The 19,839-nt window shown below is 51.7% G+C and overlaps 1 protein-coding gene across 3 annotated transcripts in view; it reads right to left on the bottom strand.

Moving 5' to 3' along the window:
* Positions 1 to 19,839, bottom strand: part of AXIN2 (axin 2) — a 57,447-nt gene that overhangs the window by 19,482 nt on the left and 18,126 nt on the right. For all 3 annotated transcript variants that reach the window (XM_040435908.1, XM_040435911.1, XM_040435909.1), the window contains exon 2: positions 753 to 1,637. In XM_040435908.1, coding sequence (XP_040291842.1) covers positions 753 to 1,558 — 806 coding nt within the window. In that variant the 5' untranslated portion in view covers positions 1,559 to 1,637. The remainder of the gene's footprint in view (positions 1 to 752; positions 1,638 to 19,839) is intronic.

Here is a 19,839-nt window from a genome sequence, read left to right as displayed (position 1 = left end):
GATTACAGGGCGCAGACGCCAACGTTCCTCTATTTCCTCTGCGTTATTCTCCTTGAAGCTTTAACCCTTTTCATGTCTCTTCCTCCGACCATCAAGCCATTTGCTTCTTTTAAGTGTCACCCGGGTAATGAGGGGGTCAGAGGCAATATGGAGTAGAAGGTGAGATGCTCTGCAGCAGAATACCATTGCATCTATGTCAGTGCAGGAGCTATGTAGTTATGTCCCACTGATTACATAGCACCACCATATGCCACTGCGCAGTACACAGACCGATGGCCCTCACACTGGGGGCCACAGTAATGGACTCTCTTCTTTCCTCAGCCCACACCACCAGCTGCCATGGATAGTACAGGCTGGCGGCGCGGCTGCTGCTGTCATCCAGCAGAGGGCGCCCTCTCACTCAGCCTGTCCAGCCAAGTTCACCTGGGGTCGTGAGGGTAAGAGAGGTGCAGAACCTCATTATGGAGGTCACCCAGCTGTCATGGTGCTCAACATGGGGCTCACGATGTACAATGCAACAAATCATCACCTGAACCCCAAAACAGAGGCACCGGGGACAGGGGTGTGAATATATACACAATGCTCACTAAAAGGCACACAAAATATTGGTGCCATTCAATGATGATTATGTCGGACATCTTATGAGATCTACAGAAGTCTTGTCCCCAATGCTCATTCAGATCTATAATGGGACAATTACACTGGACCAGTAAGGGGTATGACCTGTGGGTGGAGGTGACACAGGGTCCTACCTGTAGCAGCTGTCTATGCTTTCCCTGGCTCGTGAGCTTGCAGTCGCCCTCAGAGCTTTGCTGCTCAGCCCCACCACGGATGGCGAGCCCTTGGCTTTGAGGTCCACACAGTTGAGTTCCTCTTCCTCGTTCAAGGTGGGTAGGTAGCCAGTGACCAGCTTTAAGCTCCCAAGGGCCATGCTGTTGACATGAGCTGCGTTCTCCCCCCCAGTCCTGACATAATCGAGGTAAATATCAGAGGTGAGGAACATCTGGTAAGCATTGTCCTCCATCAGTGTCTGGATCTCAGCCTGGGCTTGGTCAAACATGGTGGAGTCAATCTGCTGCCTCTTCATGCAATCCCGTATGAAAAATTTGGTTGCCAGCTTGAGCTGTCTGGCCACGACGCTGTAGTTCTCGATGTACCTCTTGTGAATAGCTTTGGCCACCCGCAGGGTTTTGGTATCCTTAAGGTCCATCTGTCTGAATCCATTGCAGGCGAACCAGAAGTCTAAGGTGTCCACACATTTCTCTCTCTCCAGGAAGGTCCGGAAGAGATGGGCCCCATCCTGGTCCCCCAGTAAGGAATGCAGGGACTTGGCCCATCTAACCAGATGCAAATCCGGAGATGCACTCCCCTCTGGTTCCCCCAAACCATCGTCATTCCTCCTAGGGTTGATGGGAAGTGACACAGACTTGGATCTTTGGCTTTTGGTGTGGAGCTGGCACAGCTTCTGGCCTTCCTCCCCTGGCACAGGTGGCCGCGGGGCGTCTTCCCTGAAGCTGCCGCTCTCATCGTTGAGATGAGTCACAGCTCGGGCGCTCATGACTCTCTAATTCGTATTGTGCGCTGTGAATTCCTATGTAATCTGGAGTCAGCGGGGGATCCTGCGAGTCTTCTTCTCTCTGGAAATGAAAGAAGGGATTGATCTAATCACAACCAGATCCGTCCGACATCAAAAGGCAAAGTAAACAGGCTTTTCAGGTCCTTGCCGCTGCCGAGCGAATCAAGAAGAGACACCGTGGTGGGCAGGAGGGGGGCCTGGAGAGTAGTACGGGGGGACCCTGTCTTTATTACTGACAGGTTGGTGCCCATCTAGTGGGGGCATCTGAGCTAGATCTCGGATGCACTGCAGACCTCTGCAGGTGAAATTCATTTTGGAGCCCTCTCCTCCCGCAGCGCCTGTCACCCCCCACCACCAACAGCATCTGGTTCTGATCCTTAAATTAGAGGGAGCGATCCATCACCCCCCAGCAGAAAACACAACGCTCACCAGCAGATTGTCAAATATTCAGTGCAGCTTCTGCCCGCTGTACACAACATCATCCTCTACATGCCAGGGGGCTGCAAACATGGCAACCCACATCAATATAAACTACACCACAAAACCAGCACATCATATAGGATGCCCTCCTGCCATGCCCCCAGCACATCATATAGGATGCCCTCCTGCCATACCCTCAGTACATCATATAGGATGCCCTCCTGCCATACCCCCAGCACATCATATAGGATGCCCTCCTGCCATACCCCCAGCACATCAGATAGGATGCCCTCCTGCCATACCCTCAGCACATCAGATAGGATGCCCTCCTGCCATACCCTCAGCACATCAGATAGGATGCCCTCCTGCCATACCCCCAGCACATCAGATAGGATGCCCTCCCTGCCATACCCCCAGCACATCAGATAGGATGCCTTCCTGCCATACCCCCAGCACATCAGATAGGATGCCCTCCTGCCATACCCTCAGTACATCATATAGGATGCCCTCCTGCCATACCCCCAGCACATCATATAGGATGCCCTCCTGCCATACCCCCAGCACATCAGATAGGATGCCCTCCTGCCATACCCTCAGCACATCAGATAGGATGCCCTCCTGCCATACCCTCAGCACATCAGATAGGATGCCCTCCTGCCATACCCCCAGCACATCAGATAGGATGCCCTCCCTGCCATACCCCCAGCACATCAGATAGGATGCCTTCCTGCCATACCCCCAGCACATCAGATAGGATGCCCTCCTGCCATACCCCCAGCACATCATATAGGATGCCCTCCTGCCATACCCCCAGCACATCAGATAGGATGCCCTCCTGCCATACCCCCAGCACATCAGATAGGATGCCTTCCTGCCATACCCCCAGCACATCATATAGGATGCCCTCCTGCCATACCCCCAGCACATCATATAGGATGCCCTCCTGCCATACCCCCAGCACATCAGATAGGATGCCCTCCTGCCATACCCTCAGCACATCAGATAGGATGCCCTCCTGCCATACCCCCAGCACATCAGATAGGATGCCCTCCCTGCCATACCCCCAGCACATCAGATAGGATGCCTTCCTGCCATACCCCCAGCACATCAGATAGGATGCCCTCCTGCCATACCCCCAGCACATCAGATAGGATGCCCTCCTGCCATGCCCCCAGCACATCAGATAGGATGCCCTCCTGCCATACCCCCAGCACATCATATAGGGTGCCCTCCCTGCCATGCCCCCAGCACATCATATAGGATGCCCTCCTGCCATACCCCCAGCACATCAGATAGGATGCCCTCCTGCCATACCCCCAGCACATCAGATAGGATGCCCTCCTGCCATGCCCCCAGCACATCAGATAGGATGTCCTCCTGCCATACCCCCAGCACATCATATAGGATGCCCTCCTGCCATACCCCCAGCACATCATATAGGATGTCCTCCTGCCATACCCTCAGTACATCATATAGGATGCCCTCCTGCCATACCCCCAGCACATCATATAGGATGCCCTCCCTGCCATACCCCCAGCACATCATATAGGATGCCCTCCTGCCATACCCCCAGCACATCATATAGGATGCCCTCCTGCCATGCCCCCAGCACATCATATAGGATGCCCTCCCTGCCATACCCCCAGCACATCATATAGGATTCCCTCCTGCCATGCCCCCAGCACATCATATAGGATGCCCTCCCTGCCATACCCTCAGTAAATCATATAGGATGCCCTCCTGCCATGCCCCCAGCACATCATATAGGATGCCCTCCCTGCCATACCCCCAGCACATCATATAGGATGCCCTCCCTGCCATACCCCCAGCACATCATATAGGATGCCCTCCCTGCCATACCCCCAGCGCATCAGATAGGATGCCCTCCTGCCATACCCCCAGCGCATCAGATAGGATGCCCTCCTGCCATACCCCCAGCACATCATATAGGATGCCCTCCTGCCATACCCCCAGCACATCAGATAGGATGCCCTCCTGCCATACCCCCAGCACATCAGATAGGATGCCCTCCTGCCATACCCCCAACACATCAGATAGGATGCCCTCCTGCCATACCCCCAGCACATCATATAGGATGCCCTCCTGCCATACCTCCAGCACATCATATAGGATGCCCTCCTGCCATACCCCCAGCACATCATATAGGATGCCCTCCTGCCATACCCTCAGCACATCATATAGGATGCCCTCCTGCCATACCCCCAGCACATCATATAGGGTGCCCTCCTGCCATACCCTCAGTACATCATATAGGATGCCCTCCTGCCATACCCCCAGCACATCATATAGGGTGCCCTCCTGCCATACCCTCAGTACATCATATAGGATGCCCTCCTGCCATACCCCCAACACATCAGATAGGATGCCCTCCTGCCATACCCCCAGCACATCAGATAGGATGCCCTCCTGCCATACCCCCAGCACATCAGATAGGATGCCCTCCTGCCATACCCCCAGCACATCAGATAGGATGCCCTCCTGCCATACCCCCAGCACATCAGATAGGATGTCCTCCTGCCATACCCCCAGCACAGATAGGATGCCCTCCTGCCATGCCCCCAGCACATCATATAGGATGCCCTCCCGCGATGCCCCCAGCGCATCAGATAGGATACCCTCCTGCCATACCCCCAGCACATCAGATAGGATGCCCTCCTGCCATGCCCCCAGCACATCATATAGGATGCCCTCCCTGCCATGCCCCCAGCACATCAGATAGGATGCCCTCCTGCCATACCCTCAGTAAATCATAGAGGATGCCCTCCTACTGTACCTCCAGCTGCCATACCCCCAACACATCATATAGGATGCCCTCCTGCCATGCCCCCAGCACATCAGATAGGATGCCCTCCTGCCATGCCCCCAGCACATCAGATAGGATGCCCTCCTGCCATGCCCCTAGCACATCATATAGGATGCCCTCCTGCCATACCCTCAGCACATCATATAGGATGCCCTCCTGCCATGCCCCCAGCACATCATATAGGATGCCCTCCTGCCATACCCTCAGCACATCATATAGGATGCCCTCCTGCCATACCCCCAGCACATCATATAGGGTGCCCTCCTGCCATACCCCCAGCACATCATATAGGATGCCCTCCTGCCATACCCTCAGTACATCATATAGGATGCCCTCCTTGCCATACCCCCAGCACATCAGATAGGATGCCCTCCTGCCATGCCCCCAGCACATCAGATAGGATGCCCTCCTGCCATACCCCCAGCACATCATATAGGATGCCCTCCTTGCCATACCCCCAGCACATCAGATAGGATGCCCTCCTGCCATACCTCCAGCACATCAGATAGGATGCCCTCCTGCCATGCCCCCAGCACATCAGATAGGATGCCCTCCTGCCATACCCCCAGCACATCAGATAGGATGCCCTCCTGCCATACCTCCAGCACATCAGATAGGATGCCCTCCTGCCATGCCCCCAGCACATCAGATAGGATGCCCTCCTGCCATGCCCCCAGCACATCAGATAGGATGCCCTCCTGCCATGCCCCCAGCACATCAGATAGGATGCCCTCCTGCCATGCCCCCAGCACATCAGATAGGATGCTCTCCTGCCATGCCCCCAGCACATCAGATAGGATGCCCTCCTGCCATGCCCCCAGCACATCAGATAGGATACCCTCCTGCCATACCCCCAGCACATCAGATAGGATACCCTCCTGCCATACCCCCAGCACATCATATAGGATACCCTCCTGCCATACCCCCAGCACATCATATAGGATGTCCTTCTGCCATGCCCTTAGCACATCAGATAGGATGCCCTCCTGCCATGCCCCCAGCACATCAGATAGGATGCCCTCCTGCCATGCCCCCAGCATCACATTCAGCAGATACATAGTAATAACAGCTCAGCAGATACAATGTTTCACCTCCACAGTGGGCAGAGATTCCAGGGATCCTGGGCCGAGGATTGTAAGATCCTGGAGGAGATCATCTGGGATTGGAGAAGCTCCAGCCTCGGAAGCCATAAATCCACGGCGGAGAGCCTGGCACCATTACCTGAGAGCAGCCATCCTGGCAGCGGGCAGCTCCTCACCAGTGCCCATTGAGCCCTGGCACCATCCTGGCACAGATCCGTCCAGCCCTGTGTAAGAACTGAGCCCTGGAGAAGCATGCAGAGCTCCTTACACATCAGAGGCAGGGAGGGAGCGGGGAGGAGGCTGCTGCAGGAGGAGGAGGAGGAGGAGGAGGCTGCGGATACACATCTGTCACACGGTGCCACCTTGCACTAGGACACACACTGCTGCCTACATCAAAGGCCCAGCGACATCAAAGAGGACTGGGGGCCTGGAGCAGAGTGCAATGCCCCCCAGTAATAGAAGACATGGCGGGCACTGTGCAGTGTGATGAGGCTGGCACTGTGCAGTGTGATGAGGCTGGCACTGTGCAGTGTGATGAGGCTGGCACTGTGCAGTGTGATGAGGCTGGCACTGTGCAGTGTGATGAGGCTGGCGCTGAGCAGTAATAAGGCTGGCACTGTGCAGTGTGATGAGGCTGGCGCTGAGCAGTAATAAGGCTGGCACTGTGCAGTGTGATGAGGCTGGCGCTTAGCAGTGTGATGAGGCTGGCACTGTGCAGTGTGATGAGGCTGGCACTGTGCAGTGTGATGAGGCTGGCACTGTGCAGTGTGATGAGGCTGGCACTGTGCAGTGTGATGAGGCTGGCGCTGAGCAGTGTGATGAGGTGGGCAGTGTGATGAGGCTGGTGCTGTGCAGTATGATGAGGCTGGCGCTGAGCAGTAATAAGGCTGGCGCTTAGCAGTGTGATGAGGCTGGCACTGTGCAGTGTGATGAGGCTGGCGCTGTGCAGTGTGATGAGGCTGGCGCTGTGCAGTGTGATGAGGCTGGCACTGTGCAGTGTGATGAGGCTGGCACTGTGCAGTGTGATGAGGCTGGCGCTGAGCAGTGTGATGAGGCTGGCACTGTGCAGTGTGATGAGGCTGGCACTGTGCAGTGTGATGAGGCTGGTGCTGTGCAGTAATAAGGCTGGTGCTGTGCAGTGTGATGAGGCTGGCACTGTGCAGTGTGATGAGGCTGGCACTGTGCAGTGTGATGAGGCTGGCACTGTGCAGTGTGATGAGGCTGGCACTGTGCAGTGTGATGAGGCTGGCACTGTGCAGTGTGATGAGGCTGGCACTGTGCAGTGTGATGAGGCTGGCGCTGAGCAGTAATAAGGCTGGCACTGTGCAGTGTGATGAGGCTGGCGCTTAGCAGTGTGATGAGGCTGGCACTGTGCAGTGTGATGAGGCTGGCACTGTGCAGTGTGATGAGGCTGGCACTGTGCAGTGTGATGAGGCTGGCGCTGAGCAGTGTGATGAGGTGGGCAGTGTGATGAGGCTGGTGCTGTGCAGTATGATGAGGCTGGCGCTGAGCAGTAATAAGGCTGGCGCTTAGCAGTGTGATGAGGCTGGCACTGTGCAGTGTGATGAGGCTGGCGCTGTGCAGTGTGATGAGGCTGGCGCTGTGCAGTGTGATGAGGCTGGCGCTGTGCAGTGTGATGAGGCTGGCACTGTGCAGTGTGATGAGGCTGGCACTCTGCAGTGTGATGAGGCTGGTGCTGTGCAGTAATAAGGCTGGTGCTGTGCAGTGTGATGAGGCTAGCACTGTGCAGTATGATGAGGCTGGCACTGTGCAGTATGATGAGGCTGGCACTGTGCAGTAATAAAGAGGGCACTGTGCAGTATGATGAGGCTGGCACTGTGCAGTAATAAAGAGGGCACTGTGCAGTGTGATGAGGCTGGTGCTGTGCAGTAATAAGGCTGGTGCTGTGCAGTGTGATGAGGCTAGCACTGTGCAGTGTGATGAGGCTGGCACTGTGCAGTGTGATGAGGCTGGCACTGTGCAGTATGATGAGGCTGGCACTGTGCAGTATGATGAGGCGGGCACTGTGCAGTGTGATGAGGCGGGCACTGTGCAGTGTGATGAGGCGGGCACTGTGCAGTAATAGGGCTGGCACTGTGCAGTGTGATGAGGCGGGCACTGTGCAGTGTGATGAGGCGGGCACTGTGCAGTGTGATGAAGCTGGCGCTGTGCAGTAATAAGGCTGGCGCTGTGCAGTAATAGGGCTGGCACTGTCCAGTGTGATGAGGCGGGCACTGTGCATTGTGATAAGGCTGGCGCAGTGCAGTAATAAGGCGCTGTGCTGTATCACACCCCCAGAGCCCCACAGCTTACAATCTACAGGTATAATATTCAGACCCTGATCCCCAGAGCTGACAATCTATAGGTGCAATAATAAGACGTCATACTCAGTGCAATCTCTATCCAGCAGCTGCCTCCTACCTGCTCATACAGTATATATACATATATTTCTGTCCCTCCGCAGCATTTCCCCAACCTATAAAGAATCTGCGCTGTTCATAAGTCAAGAGTCAGATCCCGGACCGTGCGCCGCTTCAACGCGCAGGTCCACATGTCAGTGATTACCTCACAGCAGGATTACATTTAGGGGCCAGAAGGAAATTCACCCGGGGTCCTCACTGCGAGAGTATAAGGAGGTGAGCTCATAGATCTAGATATACATGAGACTGGGAAGTACCACATGCACAGGACTCCGGAGATGCACTCACTATTCTGCTGGTGGAGTCACTGTGCACATACATTACTTATCCTGTACTGATCCTGAGTTACATCCTGTATTATACTCCAGAGCTGCACTCACTATTCTGCTGGTGCAGTCACTGTGTACATACATTACTTATCCTGTACTGATCCTGAGTTACATCCTGTATTATACTCCAGAGCTGCACTCACTATTCTGCTGGTGCAGTCACTGTGTACATTACATTACTTATCCTGTACTGATCCTGAGTTACATACTGTATTATACTCCAGAGCTGCACTAACTATTCTGCTGGTGCAGTCACTGTGTACATACATTACTTATCCTGTACTAATCCTGAGTTACATCCTGTATTATACTCCAGAGCTGCACTCACTATTCTGCTGGTGCAGTCACTGTGCACATACATTACTTATCCTGTACTGATCCTGAGTTACATCCTGTATTATACTCCAGAGCTGCACTCACTATTCTGCTGGTGCAGTCACTGTGTACATACATTACTTATCCTGTACTGATCCTGAGTTACATCCTGTATTATACTCCAGAGCTGCACTCACTATTCTGCTGGTGCAGTCACTGTGCACATACATTACTTATCCTGTACTGATCCTGAGTTACATCCTGTATTATACTCCAGAGCTGCACTCACTATTCTGCTGGTGCAGTCACTGTGTACATACATTACTTATCCTGTACTGATCCTGAGTTACATCCTGTATTATACTCCAGAGCTGCACTCACTATTCTGCTGGTGCAGTCACTGTGTACATACATTACTGATCCTGTACTGATCCTGAGTTACATCCTGTATTATACTCCAGAGCTGCACTCACTATTCTGCTGGTGCAGTCACTGTGTACATACATTACTTATCCTGTACTGATCCTGAGTTACATCCTGTATTATACTCCAGAGCTGCACTCACTATTCTGCTGGTGGAGTCACTGTGTATATACATTACTTATCCTGTACTGATCCTGAGTTACATCCTGTATTATACTCCAGAGCTGCACTCACTATTCTGCTGGTGCAGTCACTGCGTACATACATTACTTATCCTGTACTGATCCTGAGTTACATCCTGTATTATACTCCAGAGCTGCACTCACTATTCTGCTGGTGCAGTCACTGTGTACATACATTACTTATCCTGTACTGATCCTGAGTTACAGCCTGTATTATACTCCAGAGCTGCACTCACTATTCTGCTGGTGGAGTCACTGTGTACATACATTACTTATCCTGTACTGATCCTGAGTTACATCCTGTATTATACTCCAGAGCTGCACTCACTATTCTGCTGGTGCAATCACTGTGTACATACATTACTTATCCTGTACTGGTCCTGAGTTACATCCTGTATTATACTCCAGAGCTGCACTCACTATTCTGCTGGTGCAGTCACTGTGTACATACATTACTTATCCTGTACTGATCCTGAGTTACATCCTGTATTATACTCCAGAGCTGCACTCACTATTCTTCTGGTGCAGTCACTGTGTATATACATTACTTATCCTGTACTGATCCTGAGTTACATCCTGTATTATACTCCAGAGCTGCACTCACTATTCTGCTGGTGCAGTCACTGTGTACATGCATTACTTATCCTGTACTGATCCTGAGTTACATCCTGTATTATACTCCAGAGCTGCACTCACTATTCTGCTGGTGCAGTCACTGTGTACATACATTACTTATCCTATACTGATCCTGAGTTACATCCTGTATTATACTCCAGAGCTGCACTCACTACTCTGCTGGTGGAGTCACTGTGTACATACATTACTTATCCTGTACTGATCCTGAGTTACATCCTGTATTATACTTCAGAGCTGCACTCACTATTCTGCTGGTGGAGTCACTGTGTACATACATTACTTATCCTGTACTGATCCTGAGTTATATCCTGTATTATACTCCAGAGCTGCACTCACTATTCTGCTGGTGCAGTCACTGTGTATATACATTACTTATCCTGTACTGATCCTGAGTTACATCCTGTATTATACTCCAGAGCTGCACTCACTATTCTGCTGGTGCAGTCACTGTGCACATACATTACTTATCCTGTACTGATCCTGAGTTACATCCTGTATTATACTCCAGAGCTGCACTCACTATTCTGCTGGTGCAGTCACTGTGTACATACATTACTTATCCTGTACTGATCCTGAATTACATCCTGTATTATACTCCAGAGCTGCACTCACTATTCTGCTGGTGCAGTCACTGTGTACATACATTACTTATCCTGTACTGATCCTGAGTTACATCTTGTATTATACCCCAGAGCTGCACTCACTATTCTGCTGGTGCAGTCACTGTGTACATACATTACTTATCCTGTACTGATCCTGAGTTACATCCTGTATTATACTCCAGAGCTGCACTCACTATTCTGCTGGTGCAGTCACTGTGTACATACATTACTTATCCTGTACTGATCCTGAGTTACATCCTGTATTATACTCCAGAGCTGCACTCACTATTCTGCTGGTGCAGTCACTGTGTACATACATTACTTATCCTGTACTGATCCTGAGTTACATTCTGTATTATACCCCAGAGCTGCACTCACTATTCTGCGGGAGGAGAGTGAGGTGTATCAGTGTGGGGTAGTAGTATGCAGTCAGGCTCGCCCGTCAACATGTGTCGCCTCGGGGTCGGGCGTCGTCACTTTTCGCCGTCGGCCTCTGTTTAATTGGATGTCATTATTTGAAGCCTTTTATTTCAGAAACCAGCAGTGACCTCAGTGAGGCAGGAGGTAACGTGTGCCTCGTTCATCGCTCTGTTATCACATTACAGCTTCAAGCTCCAGTCTAAAGGTTCGTCACTCCTTACAAGATCTCTGCTTGCTGTCATAGAAGGAGAACATTCCTGTTTACATTCAGAGTCTGAAATCCTGTTCTGATCTAATTCTTTTCACAGCTGCAGATATTGTGTCAGTTGTATCCATGGTGGAAAAGCCTCAGTGGACTGATACACTGTAACAAAACATCAGGGCTGGAGGGAGATTTGTGTGAAGTTTCTACACTGATACATTGTAACAAATCAACAGGGCCGGGGATTGTCCGTACTGATACATCGGCCAACCTCGTGTTCGGTTGCATCTATTCATAATATGACTGTCCGTCGGTCATTGCTGATATAGCGGTGGCGGGTAGTGTCCGGGAAGGGAAGTCTCCTTCATGGCAGGCAGTGTCCGGGAGGGGGGGTTCTCCTCAGTGGCGGGCAGTGTCCAGGAGGGGGGGGTCTCCTCGTTGGCGGGCAGTGTCCGGGAGGGAAGGGTGTCTCCTCGGTGGTGGGCAGTGTCCGCGGGGGGTCTCCTCGGAGGCGGGCAGTGTCCGGCAGTGGGGGCTCTCCTCGGTGGCGGGCAGTGTCCGGGAGGGGGGGTCTCCTCGGTGGCAGGCAGTGCCTGGAAGTGGGGGGTCTCCTGGGTGGCGGGCAATGTCTGGGAGGGGGGGTTCTCTTCGGTGGCAGGCAGTGTCAGGGAGGGGAGTTCTCCTTGGTGTGGGCAGTGTCCAGGAGGGGTCGGTGGCAGGTAATGTCCAGGAAGGGGGTGTGGTGGCGGGCAGTGTCTGGGAGGGCGTCGGTGGCGGGCTGTGTCCGGGAGGGGAGTTCTCCTTGGTAGCGGGCAGTGTACACGAGGTGGGATCTCATAGGGGCTGGGCAGTGTCTGGGAGGGAGGGGGGTCTCCTCGGTGGCGGGCAGTGTCCAGAAGGGGGAGTCTCTTCGTGGTGGGCAGTGTCCGGACGGGGGTGTGGCTCCTTGGTGGTGAGCAGTGTCCGGGAGGGGGGTCTCCTTGGTGAGGGCAGTGTCCGGGAGGGGGGGTCTACACGGTGGCGGGCAGTGTCTGAGAGGGGGTCGTGGCGGGCATTGTTCGGGAAGGGGAGTGGTGGGCAGTGTTCAGGAGGGGAGATTTCCTTGGTGGCGGGCAGTGTCCGGGAAAGGGGTCTCCTCGGTCGCGGGCAGTTTTCAAGAGGGGGGGGCTCCTTGGTGGCCGCTCCTCAGGCGGCTCTTTGAAGTGTTTAATCCTTTTATCCGTCACTGGCCGAGGAATTTCTAGACAATAACGTGGAGTGCAGCGGCCGAAGATGAAAAGGAAGGATGATGGGGGGGGAATAGTGCTCACATCACATACTGCAGGGGGCATTGAAGCTTCCCTCCTTATACCACATGAGGGGGGGGGGGGGCATCCAGGTGAATATCAGTGCACAGATTCACAAAGGTTAATAGTACAATTTCTAAAAAAAAATTTGGGGGAACTTAAACGATTTGAGTCTTACACTGATGCACCTTGTGGGAGTCGTAGTTCCACAATATCTAGTTTTTGGTTTTACAGTAAAGCGCCTGGCCACAATACATTAGGGCAGGTACAGTGTTCTTGTTCACCACAGCAAGCAGAGGTATGGTGAGGGAATGAAAGTATTATAAATGGAGCCGTCATACAGTCGTGGCCAAAAGTTTTGAGAATTACATAAATATTGGAAAAGTTGCTGCCTAAGTTTTTATAATATATACTCCAGAATGTTATGAAGAGTGATCAGATGAATTGCATAGTCCTTCTTTACCATGAAAATTAACTTAATCCCAAAAAAACCTTTCCACTGCATTTCATTGCTGTCATTAAAGGACCTGCTGAGATCATTTCAGTAATCGCCTTGTTAACTCAGGTGAGAATGTTGACGAGCACAAGGCTGGAGATCATTATGTCAGGCTGATTGGGTTAAAATGGCAGACTTGACATGTTAAAAGGAGGGTGATGCTTGAAATCATTGTTCTTCCATTGTTAACCATGGTGACCTGCACAGAAACGCGTGCAGCCATCATTGCGTTGCATAAAAATGGCTTCACAGGCAAGGATATTGTGGCTACTAAGATTGCACCTCAATCAACAATTTATAGGATCATCAAGAACTTCAAGGGAAGAGGTTCAATTCTTGTTAAGAAGGCTTCAGGGCGTCCAAGAAAGTCCAGCAAGCGCCAGGATCGTCTCCTAAAGAGGATTCAGCTGCGGGATCGGAGTGCCACCAGTGCAGAGCTTGCTCAGGAATGGCAGCAGGCAGGTGTGAGCGCATCTGCACGCACAGTGAGGTGAAGACTTTTGGAAGATGGCCTGGTGTCAAGAAGGGCAGCAAAGAAGCCACTTCTCTCCAAAAAAACATCAGGGACAGATTGATCTTCTGCAGAAAGTATGGTGAATGGACTGCTGAGGACTGGGGCAAAGTCATATTCTCCGATGAAGCCTCTTTCCGATTGTTTGGGGCATCTGGAAAAAGGCTTGTCCGGAGAAGAAAAGGTGAGCGCTACCATCAGTCCTGTGTCATGCCAACAGTAAAGCATCCTGAGACCATTCATGTGTGGGGTTGCTTCTCATCCAAGGGAGTGGGCTCACTCACAATTTTGCCCCAAAACACAGCCATGAATAAAGAATGGCACCAAAACACCCTCCATCAGCAACTTCTTCCAACAATCCAACAGTTTGGGGAAGAACAATGCATTTTCCAGCACGATGGAGCACCGTGCCATAAGGCAAAAGTGATAACTAAGTGGCTCGGGGACCAAAACATTGAAATTTTGGGTCCACGGCCTGGAAACTCCCCAGATCTTAATCCCATTGAGAACTTGTGGTCAATCCTCAAGAGGCGGGTGGACAAACAAAAACCCACTAATTCTGACAAACTCCAAGAAGTGATTATGAAAGAATGGGTTGCTATCAGTCAGGAATTGGCCCAGAAGGTGATTGAGAGCATGCGCAGTCGGATTGCAGAGGTCCTGAAAAAGAGGGGCCAACACTGCAAATACTGACTCTTTGCATAAATGTCATGTAATTGTCGATAAAAGCCTTTGAAACGTATGAAGTGCGTGTAATTATATTTCACTACATCACAGAAACAACTGAGACAAAGATCTAAAAGCAGTTTAGCAGCAAACTTTGTGAAAACTAATATTTGTGTCATTCTCAAAACTTTTGGCCACGACTGTACAATGATGAGCCTGGTGCAGAGAGCGCAGTGATCTGATTGGCTGCTGCGGTCCTGCAGCTCCAGAACCTCGGATCAGTGACTGGAACCCTCTGGTGACACAATATGGATCTTCGTTACAGAGGTCAGGCCTCCCAGGACATTACTGTGCTCACTGTCCTCCAGTAGTGCCCCCCCCCCCCCCCCCATTCTCATTGCTGATGGGACAAGTGTGGCCTCCACGATGATCACAGACCTGAAATAGTGGGGGCCACAGGCCAAAGGAGGACACGGAGCACTCAGTATTCTGGATCTGATATTCTCTGCTGTATTTCATATCGCCCTCCATATCTGCCTAATATTCTCCAGCATGTCCGATCCCTTCTGCCACATGTGATATTCTCCTCCGTGTTCAATTATCTGCACTCTTTGCTGTATCTCACATTCTGCGCTGTATCTAATAATTAATGCTGTATCTCATCCATCAGTGTATCTCATCGTTAGTGATGGACGAATATCGGCCGGGACGGTTCGCAAACGCGTGTTCGCGATCAAATGTTCATGAACCACGCGTTTGAGGTGGGCCACATTGACTTTAATGGCAGGCGAACCTGAAAAACCTTCAGGTCATATTTTCAGCCACCAAATACTTACTAGAAGTGCACAAATAGTCCCACAACATGGACAGTGACATACCAGAGGGGGGGGGGGGTCATTGGCAAAAATTAGATTTTTATGCATCTTACATGGAAACTCACATAAATGTGCCCTGCTGGAGCCTAGAATTTTTTTATTTTAGGCCACGGTAGTACAGGCCCCAAAAATTGGGCATTCACCTGACAGAAAAGGACTTTTCTGCTGCTGTATATACATAAGACATTCTTTGTTCTGGGTGGTGGCAGATATGTTTGGGCTGGCATGAGGAAATTCAATTACATGTGGTCATCACAGGTGTTGAATTCCTCCGACATCCATGCCTCATTCATTTTTAGAAATGTGAGGTAGTCCACACTGTCGTGAACTAGGCGAGTCACTTATCGGTCACGATCCCCCCTGCTGCGCTGAACGTCCTTTCAAACAGGACACTCGACGAGGGGCAAGCCAAGAGTTCCATGGCAAATTGTGCCAGCTCTGGCCACAGGTCAAGCCTGCACACCCAGTAGTCCAGGGGTTCATCGCTTCTCAGAGCGTCCACATCGTCCGTTAACCCGATGTAGTCAGACAACTGTCGGTCTAGGCGTTCCCTGAGCCTGGATCCGGAGGGCGGTTGTCGATGGGTTGGCTGCAAGAATGATCTCATATCCGAAGTGACCAACACATCTTCAAACCGCCCTCTTCTTGCAGGCGCGGTAGGAATGGTACCCACAACTGTTTCTCTGTGGGTGGAAATTCCTCTGCCAGTGCTCGCAACAGCAGAATGCAGCATCTCTCGAAGCAAGGCCTGGAAGTGCTGCATTCTGACAGCTCTCTGTGATGGTGGTAACATGTCCGCCATTTTGTGTTTGTACCGGGGGTCTAAGTACGTTGCCACCCAGTACTGGTCCTTGTCCTTTATGCTTTTTATACGGGGGTCCCTGCACTAAATTGGAAGTGGTGGAGCGCCCTGGCTCCTGCTCATCGCCCAGGAGAATGTCGTCCTCGGTCTCCTCACCCCAGCCACAAACACCAGGGATCCCCAAAAAGTCCCCCTCAAAGCCTGCTCTTGCTCCTCCCTCTCCTCCTCCTCCCCCCAGGCACTATCCTCCTCTTCAGACCCCTGCTGACTTGTCTCAGATGGAGTAGCCCTGGGAATTCATTCATCATTGCGACTTCCTCATCTTCTTGCTCCTCGACGGCTTGATCAATGACACAACGCAATGCACGCTCCAGAAAGAAGGCGTAAGGTACGATGTCACTGATGGCGCCCTGGCTGCGACTCACCAGTTTGGTGATCTCATCAAATGGCTGCAGAAGTCTGCATGCGTCGAGCATGAGCAGCCACTGGCGCAGTGAAAAGAGACCAAGCTCCCCAGAACCTGCCCTGCCGCAGAGTTCGTACAGATAGTCGTTAACGGCACGTTTCTGCTGGAGCAGCCTATCAAGCATATACAAGGTGGAGTTCCAGCGCGTCGGGCAGTCACAAATCAGACGTCTGACGGGCAGGTGGTGTCGCCGCTGAACATCAGCAAGGCGAGCCATGGCCGTGTAAGATCTTATAAAATGTCCGTAAGACGTCCTGGACCCCGGAGTATTTGGCAACGAATCGCTGCACGACTAAGTTCAAGACATGTGCCATGCACGGCACGTGAGCCATTTTGCCCTGCTTCAGCGCGCTCAGTAGATTGTCGCACACACTACTTTACCAACTGTCAAATTGAGCGGGGTTAGCCACTGATCGGCCTGTGACCGCAGAGCTGAAAACAGTGCAGGACCGGCGTGGGTCTTGGTTTCCAGGCACAACAGCCGCAGCACAGCATGGCAACGTCTCACCTGGCACGTCGAATAGGTTCTGGGGAGATGGGGGGGTGCAGCGGAAGAGACGATAGCAGCGGAAAAGGAGGAGTCAGCTGAGGAAGAGACGGAGGATGGAGTAGGAGGAGGAGAAGAAGAGGCAGGCCTGCATGCAATCCATGGCGGTACCACCAAATCCACACGGGTGCCACGGGTTACATGCTTGACTGTCGTTAGAAGGTTCAACCAGTGGGCAGTAAAAGTTATGTACCTTCCCTGCCCATGTTTGCTAGACCACGTGTGGTCAGATGTATCTTGGTACCGACACTGTGTGCCAGAGATACATTCACTTGCCACTGAACGTAGCCATATAGCTCCGGGATGCCCTTTTGGGAGAAATATTTCCTTCCGGGGACCTTCCATTGCGGTGTGCCAATGGCCACAAATTTTCTAAAGGCCTCCGAGTCCACCAGTTTATATGGCAGTAGTTGGTGGGCTAGCAGTTCCGACAAGCCAGCGGTCAGCCGTTGGGCAAGAGGGTTATACGGCATCAACGTTTTACGCTCGAACATTTGAGCCACGGAAGCCTGCCTTCTGCCAGATGAACGCGACAATGGCACGGTGGAAGGTGGAGTGGAGGACATATGGGAGGAGAGAGGAGGAGAAGAAGAGGCAGGACGTGGAGCGCCGGGAGTGTGGCTTTGTGGGTTCTGATGGCGTTGCTCCCACTGGGCTCGGTGATGGGAGGACAGGTACCTTCTTAAGGCGGTCGTCCCTAGGCGAGTGTTGGGCTTACCGTGACTTATGCGTTGACAGCACAGGCTGCAGATGGCAACACTATTGTCAGCAGCTGACACGTTAAAAAAAAAGCCCACACTGCGGAGCCATGTGTTGGCGTCCTGGGAGCGCCAGATGTGACCAGGCATGGTGGACGGCTCGCTCCAGATACATTTGCAGTCAGATTTTTGCCTCCTGTGCACTGCGAGCTCTGCCTGCTTCTCCTCCTTCTCCTCCCTATCTGCTGCCCCGTCTCTCCCTCTGAACTCCCCTCCTCTTCCTCTCTTGTGGGCACCCAAGTGATGTCCATTGACACGTCATTATGGTCACCTTCACCACCACTGACATTAGAGATCTCGGAGTAGGCAGCAACAGTGGGGACCAACCTCCTTGGGCTGATCTGGGTACTGTCGTCAGACTGCTGGGTGGCGGCCGTTGCTACCTCCTCTTCCTCATCCGATGCCAAGAATGGCTGCGCATCGGTAAGGTCTGGGAATGGATGAGAAAATAATTCCTCTGACTTGAGAGGAGGGGCTATGGTGGTGATGGTGGTGGTGTCTTTGGGGGTGCACACAGCAGAGAGTGAGGAGGGTGCATATACAGAGGATGAGGAGGGTGCAGAAGCGGAAGGGTGCGCCCTTTGAAGTAAGTGCACGCGCCTTCTCCAACTTCCCACTTAGGCTCCGGCCTGGTGCACCTGCCGACCCCTACCACCCCTGTGGAACGGCCTGCTTCTTCCTCTGCCTGTCATTTTCAAAATGACCCTGTGCCAAAAGCCCCTAGAGAAGAGCAGTATTTGTGGAAGCAGGTATATCGCAGGCCTCAATCAATATTTGGTGGAAGCAGGTATATCGCACCCCTTAATCTGTATTTTGTGGAAGCAGGTGTATTACACCACTCAATTATTTTTTTTTGCCACAACAGTTATATCATACCACCCTGTTTATTTTGGGCAACAGGTATATCGCAGCCCTCAATCAGTATTTTGTGTAAGAAGGTATATCACACCCCCTCAATCAGTTTTTTGGGGGCAACAGGTACAGTCATGGCCATAAATGTTGGCACCCCTGAAATGTTTCAAGAGAATGAAGTATTTCTCACAGAAAAGTATTGCAGTAACACATGTTTATTCCCTTTGTGTGTATTCTAACAAAACCAAATAAAAGAGGGAAAAAAAGCAAATTGGACATAATGTCACCAAACTCCAAAAATGGGCTGGACAAAATTATTGGCCCCCTTTCAAAATTGTGGCTAAATAAGATTGTTTCAAGCATGTGATGCTCCTTTAAACTCACCTCAAGTAACAGGTGTGGGCAATATAAAAATCACACATGAAAGCAGATAAAAAGGAGAGAAGTTCCCTTAGTCTTTGCATTGTGTGTGCCACACTAAGCATGGACAACAGAAAGAGGAGAAGACAACTGTCTGAGGACTCGAGAACCAAAATTGTGGAAAAATATCAACAATCTTAAGGTTACAAGTCCATCTCCAGAGATCTAGATTTGCCTTTGTCCACAGTGCGCAACATTATCAAGAAGTTTGCAACCCGTGGCGCTGTAGCTCATCTCCTTGGGCGCGGACGGAAGAGAAAAATTGATGAAAGGTGTCAACGCAGGAAAGTCCGGATGGTGGATAATCAGCCCCAAACAAGTTCTAAAGATATTCAAGCTGTCCTGCAGGCTCAGGGAGCATCAGTGCGAACTGTCCGTCGACATTTAAATGAAATGAAACGCTATGGCAGGAGACCCAGGAGGACCCCACTGCTGACACAGACATAAAAAAGCAAGACTACATTTTGCAAAAATGAACTTGAGTAAGCCTAAATCCTTCTGGGAGACCAAGATAGAGACCAAGATAGTGCTTTTTGGTAAAGCACATCATTCTACTGTTTACCGAAAACAGAATGAGGCCTACAGAGAAAAGAACACAGTACCTACAGTGAAATATGGCGGAGGTTCATTGATGTTTCTGGGTGCCTTGAATGTGTGCAAGGCATCATGAAATCTGAGGATTACCAACAGATTTTGGGTCGCAATGTAGAGCCCAGTGTCGGAAAGCTG

The sequence above is a fragment of the Bufo bufo genome, chromosome 6 (assembly GCF_905171765.1).
Source record: "Bufo bufo chromosome 6, aBufBuf1.1, whole genome shotgun sequence".
Taxonomy (NCBI): Eukaryota; Metazoa; Chordata; class Amphibia; order Anura; family Bufonidae; genus Bufo; species Bufo bufo.
This window is presented reverse-complemented; position numbering and strand designations above follow the sequence as displayed.